The sequence below is a fragment of the Lolium perenne genome, chromosome 1, assembly GCF_019359855.2.
Source record: "Lolium perenne isolate Kyuss_39 chromosome 1, Kyuss_2.0, whole genome shotgun sequence".
Lineage (NCBI taxonomy): Eukaryota > Viridiplantae > Streptophyta > Magnoliopsida > Poales > Poaceae > Lolium > Lolium perenne.
This window is the reverse complement of record NC_067244.2, coordinates 56,427,902-56,437,060: the sequence shown is the minus strand read 5'-3', so window position 1 is coordinate 56,437,060 and position 9,159 is coordinate 56,427,902. Positions and strand designations below refer to the sequence as shown.

The 9,159-nt window shown below is 52.8% G+C and overlaps 2 protein-coding genes across 3 annotated transcripts; both read left to right on the top strand.

The window, feature by feature from the left end:
• Window positions 1–426: 426 nt before the first annotated feature.
• On the top strand, window positions 427–6,450 carry LOC127293019 (tryptophan aminotransferase-related protein 2). Of its 2 annotated transcripts, XM_051322579.2 has the most exons (6): window positions 427–815; window positions 2,251–2,529; window positions 2,699–3,807; window positions 4,927–5,233; window positions 5,345–5,930; window positions 6,052–6,415. In XM_051322579.2, the coding sequence occupies exons 1-6, from the start codon at window positions 498–500 to the stop codon at window positions 6,243–6,245; spliced, it is 2,793 nt and encodes a 930-aa protein (XP_051178539.1). In that variant the 5' UTR covers window positions 427–497; the 3' UTR covers window positions 6,246–6,415. The 2 variants fall into 2 exon arrangements, with proteins under 2 accessions (XP_051178539.1, XP_051178531.1); XM_051322571.2 differs by lacking the exons at window positions 427–815; window positions 2,251–2,529; window positions 2,699–3,807 and adding an exon at window positions 4,424–4,811 and having other exon boundaries at window positions 6,052–6,450.
• Window positions 6,451–7,250: 800 nt separating this feature from the next.
• Window positions 7,251–8,812, top strand: LOC127331291 (uncharacterized). The gene is made up of 3 exons (XM_071821866.1): window positions 7,251–7,256; window positions 7,808–8,205; window positions 8,293–8,812. Exons 1-3 carry the CDS (start codon window positions 7,251–7,253, stop codon window positions 8,810–8,812), a joined length of 924 nt encoding a protein of 307 aa, XP_071677967.1.
• The last annotated feature ends 347 nt before the right edge of the window (window positions 8,813–9,159 follow it).

The following is a 9,159-nucleotide window of genomic DNA, read 5'->3' as shown; positions in this document are numbered from 1 at the left end:
CCTTACCAAAAGATTGGTCATGCCAATTATCTGTACATATGTTTGGTTTGTTGCCAATTTTTTGGCAGCCAATGGACTAGTTGGTGTTCCCTTCACAGATTAGGGGTCTGTTTGGTTTATGGCCCCGGCTGACCTTACCAAAAGATTGGTCATGCCAATTATCTGTACATATGTTTGGTTTGTTGCCAATTTTTTGGCAGCCAATGGACTAGTTGGTGTTCCCTTCACAGATTATAGCCAAAATTTTGGCAAACCCTGGGCGTTGGAATCCTCCGCCAAATATTTGGCTGACCAATTTTGGTAGGGCTGGTGCGGGCACAATCCAAACGCACCCTATAGCCAAAATTTTGGCAAACCCTGGGCGTTGGAATCCTCCGCCAAATATTTGGCTGACCAATTTTGGTAGGGCTGGTGCGGGCACAATCCAAACGCACCCTAGATTGCCTCCTACGCCTCACCGGCCTCCCGTCGCCAGCTCCGGTCAAATCGCGGTAGCGATGAACGCGTCGCAGTTCATGGACAAGCAGATCCTCGGCCTCGCGGCGGCGGGCGCCGCGTCGTCGCCTCCCTCCGCCGGCGGCGGCGGCGGCGAGCTGTTCGATCTGATGGGCGCCAACCCGCAGGAGGAAGACGTGGTGGAGAGCCACGACGACCTCCACGCGCGCCGGGGCGGCACTGGCGCAGACGAGGTGGTGATGCCCAGCTACGACTTCCAGCCCATCCGCACCGCCGCTGCCCCCGCGCCCGCCGCGTCGGCCCCCGCGCCGAACGCTTGGGGGTCGCTCGACTCCAATGCCGCGTCTCCCAGCCTTAAGGTAATAACACTTGGCCACCTCCCCGCCGATGGCGCTGTGGTAGATCTGTTCGTCGCGCCCGTTCACCCGCGAATCAAGCTAACAAATGTTCATTAAGCTTGTTTAGGTCGCATGCTTCCTATTCCTATCCGAGTTTAGCTCTAGACACTGGTAATTGCTAGGTAGTGTTGCCCTGTTCTATTGTCGAATTTCGTTATGGTTAGAATCCAATTCATGTGGTTGCTCTTCCCATCATCTTGCTAGGTAGCGTTTCCCTGTTCTATTGTCGAATTTTGTTACGGTTTGAATCCAATTGATGTGGTTGATCTTCCCATCATCAAAGGGATAATGCTATTGCACACGCCTATGAGTGCCATGTGGTTTATACCTAGGAAATTTACCTGACGAGTTGCCCGTCCACAATAATAACACTACATTGCTATAGACCTCCCTGGACCCATGATATCATTTGCGAGATAAGCAGATGATGATCTGACATAGTATTTTGTAGTTACTTTTAGATGGCTGCAGATGCTTCTCTTGCAATGGCTCTTTGTTTGCAGCTGCTTGCTGATTTAAGCTCTATGTGGTTGACTGGTTTACTCCTTGTAGTCTTATATGCATCATAGAGTTTCTGAAGCATCCATGCAAATGCAATGTTGTGCAACTTGGCTAGGCCATGAACCATGTATGTGCGATTTGCTACACACACACCCTCTAGTCTCATGTACGATTGCTCAGCCTTAACTGATTTATGTGTGCTCACCATGCACTTTGGAAGAAAAGGCGGCAGTGTCACTTCATGACTCCATGTCCCTTAGCATGGCTCTAGTGAGCTGCATTTCTAATTACTATAAACTGCCTTGTGGCTGACTTTGCCCAGAGCCCATGACAGCATTTGTGCGATAAACAGGTGCTGATATGACAATAGTATTTCGTAATTACTTATAGATGGTTGCAGATGCTTCTCTTGCAATGGCTCTGAACCTTAAACGATTTACTTACAGTCACCCGGCACTTTGGAAGAAAAAGTGGCAGTGGCACTTCATGAATCCGTATCACTTATCATGACTCCAGTGAACTGCATTTCCAGTAACTATTGCAAAATCAGTTTGGTTATGTGTATAATCATTGGGTCATGTCCATAACCACCAATCCTGTGTGGGCACTAGGCAGTCCAGCTCCAGCGTATCCAAGTTATATGTGCATGCAAAGTTATTATGTTCTTCTTCATATTTCTTGTTAGTGGTATGGTATGCATTTTAATGGCCACTGATTGAGTATAACTGTATAAGCACTACTATCACGGGCACTCAGGGAACTTGTTCATATTCAGCATATCCTTCTTTCATTCTTCAGTTCTTGTGATGCATGATTGTTATCACTTCATAGTGTTTTTCTCTTTCCTTATGATAAATGTATGCTTACTATGTTTCATTTCTTTTACAATGCAAAGAGTGCTGCTATAGTGGAGCCTCGTGTGCTAAAGAAAGTTAGTCATGAAGAAGAAAGGAGCAACTTCAATGCAGTCACTATAGCAGACATTGATCGCACCATGAAGAAATATGCTGATAACTTGCTACATGCACTGGAAGGTGTAAGTTCAAGACTTGCACAGCTGGAGGGCAGAACACACCATCTCGAGGGTTCTATTGGCGAGTTCAAGTTAACAGTTGGTAATTACAATGGCAGCACTGATGGAAAACTAAGGCAATTTGAGAACACACTGCGGGAGGTAAGCTTTATTCCAACTCCTCTCCCTGAAAGTGAACATCCCCCATCAGTGAATATCTGGCCCTGTTGACGAGTTGATAGTCGCTGGAAACATATTTTCATCAATTTGTTTTGTACCATCCCCAAGATTTCTTCAGTGACTAGACTAATTATGTATGCACCACTTGCAGGTTCAAGCAGGTGTGCAGATTTTGCGTGACAAGCAGGAAATTGTTGAGACCCAGATCCAACTTACAAAGCTTCAAGTATCTAAAGCGGAGGATGTTCAGCCAGAAAATGCCAGTGCTGGGCAGATAGACTCACAGCAGCAGCTGACTGCACCTCAGCCAATTGTTCAACCACAATATCAAGCCCAGCCCCCTTCCCAACCACCAGCACTCCCTACTCTTCCTGCTCCCAATGCGCCACCACCACCGATGGTTCACAACCAACCTCCACCACAATTCCAAGCTCAATTACCGCATCCCCAGATGCAACAAGTGCCACCAGCTCCATCTGTGCCAACCATGCCGCAGGAATCCTACTATCCCCCACCTGCACAGCCAACAGAGGCTGCACACCAGCAATACCAAGCACCACCAGCAACGCAGCCACAAGCACATCCAGCAGCACCACAGCATTATCAACCCCCGCCTCAGTATGCTCCATACTCTCAACCTCCACCGCCTGGAAGTGTTAACCCCCAAACTGCAGCCCCATCCTTGCCCCAACAGCAAGAAGAACCAGCACCTTATGGGCCTCCTCCTCAGAGCTATCCACCAAATATGCGTCCACCATCCCCGTACATGCCACCACCCGGCGGACCTGCTCCTCCTTTCTACGGGCCAAATCCTGGCATGTATGAGCCGCCAGCAATCAGGCCTAACTCTGGGCCACCACCATCCTACAATGCTGGATACAAACAGCAGGGAGGAGGCGGTTATCCTGAGCAATATGGTTACAATGGGTCTCCTTCTCACCGTGGTAATGCCGGAGTGAACGCGCCCTCGCCCTTCGGCCCCACAGGAGCCCCTTCTGGCGGCAGTGGCAACTATGGCAAGCTCCCTACAGCTCAGATACTGCCCCAAGCGACGCCAGTGAGCTCCAGTCCGAGCGCCTCGTCCGGCAACAGAGTGGCGGTCGACGACGTAGTGGACAAGGTTTCTACCATGGGTTTCTCGAAAGAGCAAGTGAGGGCTACTGTGCGGAGGCTGACTGAGAACGGTCAGAACGTCGATCTGAACGTGGTGCTAGACAAGCTGATGAATGGCACGGACGCGCAGCCTCCCCAGAAGGGCTGGTTCGGGCGATAGGCCCAGCTGTGCTTAGCTAGGGCCGTTGCTGGCTCCTGGAGCAGCATGTGTATATTGATCACTGAACATTTTGTGCATTCATCTGAGGAACTTGGCAGGGCTGGAGGGAGGGACAATCTGGTTGGTTTGTTGCTGAAGATCGCACAACTTGTGTTCGATAGCTCTTGCTTTCACCTGTTAGTGGCTGGTACAATTTATCCATCGTTAAGTTCTCTAGTGTTATTGCTGATTCCTCTGAGACTTGTCTGGTGATGACGGATTTCCATGTTCTTTTATCTCTATCTAATAAGCCAAAAGGTTATGCGAGACATACACTTTGGCATTTGTCTAACCTGTCCATGAGCTGGCGCTGTCATCTGCCCAAGACGTCATTGCCTGATCTTCTCAGGACGTCTCCCATGTCATTATCGACTTATCGTGTGGCCGTCGTTCTGTGATCACAAATCTCACGGAGGTTTGGCCAAGGTAAATACGACACGAGACCAGTAGCGACCAGACGTGCACTTTCACCCTTATCTCTGAATGAATTCTTGGCTCCGCTACGTAGATCTCACCAGGACCACGACTACACTCACGCAGTTCTCTGACAACGAAGCTACTGTGCTAGCAGCTCACAGTCACATGGCTTGGCTTGGCGCCTCACACCAGGTCGCTGGTCTGCGTGAGCTGCTGCTGCATCGACCCAAAGTCTTGTTGCCGCGGCCACCCACCGTAGATCAGCCACCTCCGGCCATCGCCGGCCGCGTGTGTGCGTGCTCGCACGCATGACATGCCTTTGCGTGCAGGCATTTCTCGCTTGCGCCGCCCCCAGCACGGGACATAAAACCACCGGCCTCCTCGGCGACCATCAGCAGCAGCGGAATATCAATCAGGCGAGTGGCACGAGAGGCAAGTTGGTTGCTGCGCGCGCAGGAATGTCAGGAATGGACCGGGATGCTCCGGCGCCGTCGGAGCCGGTCGTCGCGCCGGACGCCGTCATCAACCTTGAGCTGTGTGTGTTCGTTACTTCGTTCTTCCATACATAGATTACGCAGAGAAAATTTCAATCTGACAGTGTACTTCATTTGCCTTCGTACCGGGTGGCGTCTGTGCGTGCATGCGTGCAGCGGCGACCCGACCATGTACGAGGCGTTCTGGAGGGAGGCCGGGGAGCGGGCGGCGGTGGTGATCCCGGGGTGGTGGGGGATGAGCTACACCTCCGACGCCGGAAACCTCTGCTGGTTCCTCGATCCGGAGTTTGAGCGCGAGGTGCGCCGTCTCCACCGCCTGGTCGGCAACGCAGCGATCGACGACGGCTACCACCTCGTCGTCGGCACCGGAGCCACCCAGCTCTTCCAAGCGGCCATGTACGCGCTGTCCCCTGCCGGCGCCGATCGGCCCGTCGGCGTCGTGTCACCCGCGCCATACTACTCGGTAAGTAACTAAGATCAAGTGACGCAGCAAATCCAAATATAAATTCAGTTCATTACATTCGTGGCCGTGAGCGACTGACATGGTGTGCGCGATCTTGGACGACATGTACAGTCGTACCCGCCGCAGACGGACCTCCTGCTCTCGGGGTACTACCGGTGGGCCGGCGACGCCAACGCCTTGGACGGCGGCGACGACGGCCACATCGAGCTGGTCTGCTCGCCCAACAACCCGGACGGCGCCATCCGCGAGGCCGTGCTGAGCGGCAAGGCGATCCACGACCTGGTCTACTACTGGCCGCAGTACACGCCCATCACGGGCGCCGCCGCCCACGACATCATGCTCTTCACCGTCTCCAAGATCACGGGCCACGCCGGCACCAGGCTCGGGTGGGCGCTCGTCAAGGACCGCGACGTGGCCAAGAAGGTGGTCTACTTCGTTGACCGGGCCGCCATCGGCGTGTCCAGGGACTCCCAGCTCCGCGCCGCCAAGCTCCTGGCCGTGGTCTCCGACGCCTACGACAACGCCGACAGCGGCGGCGGCACGCGGCTCCGCCTCTTCGACTTCGCGCGGCAGCGCATGGCAGAGCGCTGGCGCGCTCTGCGCGCCGCCGTGGCGAGCACTGGCGGCGCCTTCAGCCTCCCGGAGGAGACCACCGGCTACTGCAACTTCACCAAGCAAACCGTGGCGGCTTACCCTGGTACGGTAACATGTGACACACCCGACCCACGCACACCGATTCCACCACCATTACCGCAGCTTGCTCTGAATTCTCACTGCGTTTTCGCTTCTCATTGCCTTGCGCTCGCGATCGCGTGCAGCGTTCGCGTGGCTGCGCTGCGAGAAGGAAGGCGTAGAGGACTGCGCCGAGTTCCTGCGAGGGCACAGCATCGTGGCGCGGGGCGGGGAGCAGTTCGGAGGAGACGCCAGGTGCGTCAGGGTTAACATGCTGGACAGGGACGGTGTATTCGACATACTCATACGGCGCATCTCCTCCATAACATTATCACCATGATAATCAGACTGGATTCCAGGACAGGATTTTGATAATCTCATCTGCTTAACTATAGTTTCTTGTACATGATGATTGGTGCGGGTTTCTCTAGACGCTGAGTTTTACAATGCATCGTGTCCTTGCTATAAAAGTATACTAGACATCACCGGGTAAAATTGCAGAACATCTCCCGCCTTTAGGGCATGTACATTGGTTTAGACGGATGATGTCTGTAGTACTACTCCATATCATCTATAAACAATGATATAGAAACTGTATACAATAGTCTGTTTGTAAGTTGTCTATTTTTAGCCATAGCTATATGCGAGTATAAATTATAGACACCCTTCATACTACAATGTAAGAAGAAGCCTACAGACTGTCTGGAACTTTACGGCCTCCTTCTCTCTCCTCATTCTTTTTCCTCCACATCACCAAAATCACCTATAACTACCTCTTACACAGACAGCTAACTCATCACCATTGTACATGCCCTTATAGCCGTGTGCAAGCATCTTCACTGGCATGCCCCATATAGGGCGCGTTTGGTAGGCTGCATCCCCCTTGGCTCGCATCGGGCCAGCAATTTTCGGCCCGTTTGGTTGCCTGGGCGAGCGGCGTTGTTGCAGGAACCACTTCTCAAAGCAGTGTCGAGCCAGGCCCTGGAGGAACGCTCGGTTCGACAATTTCCAGTGGTGCAGGCAAATCTCCACGCCCGCTGATGCAAAGTGGAATCTTCGGCGCACGGGCGGAGACGAGAATGGAGATGGCGGAAGCTGCAGCGTGCGTCGGTGAAAAGCGAAAAGGGGGACAGGAAGGATTATGTCACCTCCCACCGCTCGCCATGGCCTATTTCTACCCCTCCGCCACGGCCCCCCCCCCCCCCCCCCAAATTTCGAGCTCCTCCTCCTGTCGGCAAGCAGGTAAGAAGCGCACGCATCTCCGGTCGGCGACGGTTTCAGCAGCGGCGGCGGCGACGAGTACATCTGGGCTACCTACTGGTCCAGCGCATCTTCACCTCCGGCCATGACTGTAAGCCATCCCTTATCCCCGTACCGCGGTGATGTTTAGATCTAGGTTAGGAGTAGTCAGATCTTGCCTAGGGTTAGGTCTTGTAGCAGGGGTTAGTTCGGATTGTAGTGAGCTATCATGATCTAGCTAGGATTCGACATTTCCGTATGCTACTGCCATGATCTTGCCTAGGATTTGTTCTTGTAGCAGGGGTTAGTCCAAAATGTGCTCAACTGCCATGATCTTGCAAGGGTTTGTGCTATTCACCGTTGCAATGAACTGCGTGTATGATTTAGGATGATTGTTGGTATGGTTTGTGCTATTCACAGTTGCAATGAACTGCTTGTCTGATTTAGGATGATTGTTGGTATGGTTTGTGCTATTCACAGTTGCAATGAACTGCTTGTCTGATTTAGGTTGTACTACGATGTCTGTAGGATTCTTTCTGCGATGACTTTAGCCAGGCGCTTGTCTGCGTTGGGGACTCTCAGATCCCTGCCCAAGTTTCGGATTCGTAGCCCACGTATGAGTCCAAGGTCACCCCTGTGCATGTGTCTGACCTGGTGGCTCAGGTAGCGGCAGAGGTGGCGGCTAGGCTGGCCACCTCTAAGAAGAACAAGAACCGCAGGGAAGTGGAGAGGGCCTTGAAGACCGGGCAGGAAAGGAATGCCACCATGAAATGGCTTCCATTAATGTCCAGCTTCGTGTTGGAGAAGATGTGTGGCTTGATCCAGAGCGGAGTGAGAACTGACAAAGGCTTCAAGGAAGTCCATCTCAATACTGTGGCAAAGGGCCTAGCTGAGCACTGTGGTGTGACCGTCTGCTCCACTCAGGTGTACAGCCACCTGAGGAACTGGAGGCAGAGGTGGCTCACCATTAGTAGGCTCCGCGATCTAAGTGGTGCTCTGTGGTGTGAGGACACCAAATGCATCGTCCTTGAGGGCGAGCACTACTGCGGGCACATCGCGGTGAGCACCTCACTAACTCAGTCCTCCTCACTAACTTTCTTGATCAGCCATGAGCAGTACTAACATGATTGTCCCTTCGTATCGTATGATCACCCAAAGGACGTGGAGTTCCTGAATGTGCCCATCGACAACTACAACGAGATGCATACCATCTTCTCCTTCGACCTCGCCACCGGCAAGTACGCCATGGGATCCAAAGAGCCCCTAGGCTCGGCTGCACCATCTCCTGCACCTGAGGATGTTGACACCCAGGAGTCCGACACGATCAACCTCGATGCTGACAAGCCCGCTGACGCGCCTGAGAAGCCGACCGCCGGCAAGAGGAAGAGAGGTGCCTTCGCGGACGACGAGCCAGTGGCCTTCACCAACATGACTGTTGCTGTGAAGGAGGTCGCACATGCCATCAGGGCGAACAAGCCCACAGACATGCACCCTGACCTGTACAATGCGGTCATGGACATGCTTGGCTTCACCGAGGATGATTTGATGGTCGCCCTCAGCCGCCTCGTCGACCACAAGGCCCAGGGATCCAGCTTCGTCGGCATGATCGATCCACGCCGCGTCCTCTGGCTGAGGAACTACCTTGGCAAGTACCACGGCAAGGTGTAGTGGTGCCCTTGAGGGGGTGGTTTAGGGTTGCATGCATGGAGATGGTGATGATGATGTATATTCTGGCAGTAGCTACGATGAACAACATTTGGCCCTCTTTTGTAAGTATGATGAGGTGGTATATACTAACCCCTCAGATGATGGTGAACTTTGTGGTGTTAGGATGAGACAGCCACTTTTGTTGTGGTGGTAGGACACCACGGTAGTGTAGGATAAACTTCTCATTGACATTTGGAATGATATGCATGCCCTTGTTAGTTTCAGATTTGTTGTCAACACTGTCTTGTTCTATTGCTCATTTCTGAATTGCTTCATTATTGTGACTGCTAACTTCTTCTATTGCCATG

Coding starts and splice junctions, on each gene's coding strand:
- LOC127293019 (XM_051322579.2), top strand. CDS start 498: ATGAACGCGTCGCAGTTCATGGACAAGCAGATCCTCGGCCTCGCGGCG. Junction 2,530..2,698: donor TTGAGAACACACTGCGGGAG/GTAAGCTTTATT, acceptor CACCACTTGCAG/GTTCAAGCAGGTGTGCAGAT. Junction 5,931..6,051: donor AACCGTGGCGGCTTACCCTG/GTACGGTAACAT, acceptor GATCGCGTGCAG/CGTTCGCGTGGCTGCGCTGC.
- LOC127331291 (XM_071821866.1), top strand. Junction 8,206..8,292: donor TACTGCGGGCACATCGCGGT/GAGCACCTCACT, acceptor CGTATCGTATGA/TCACCCAAAGGACGTGGAGT.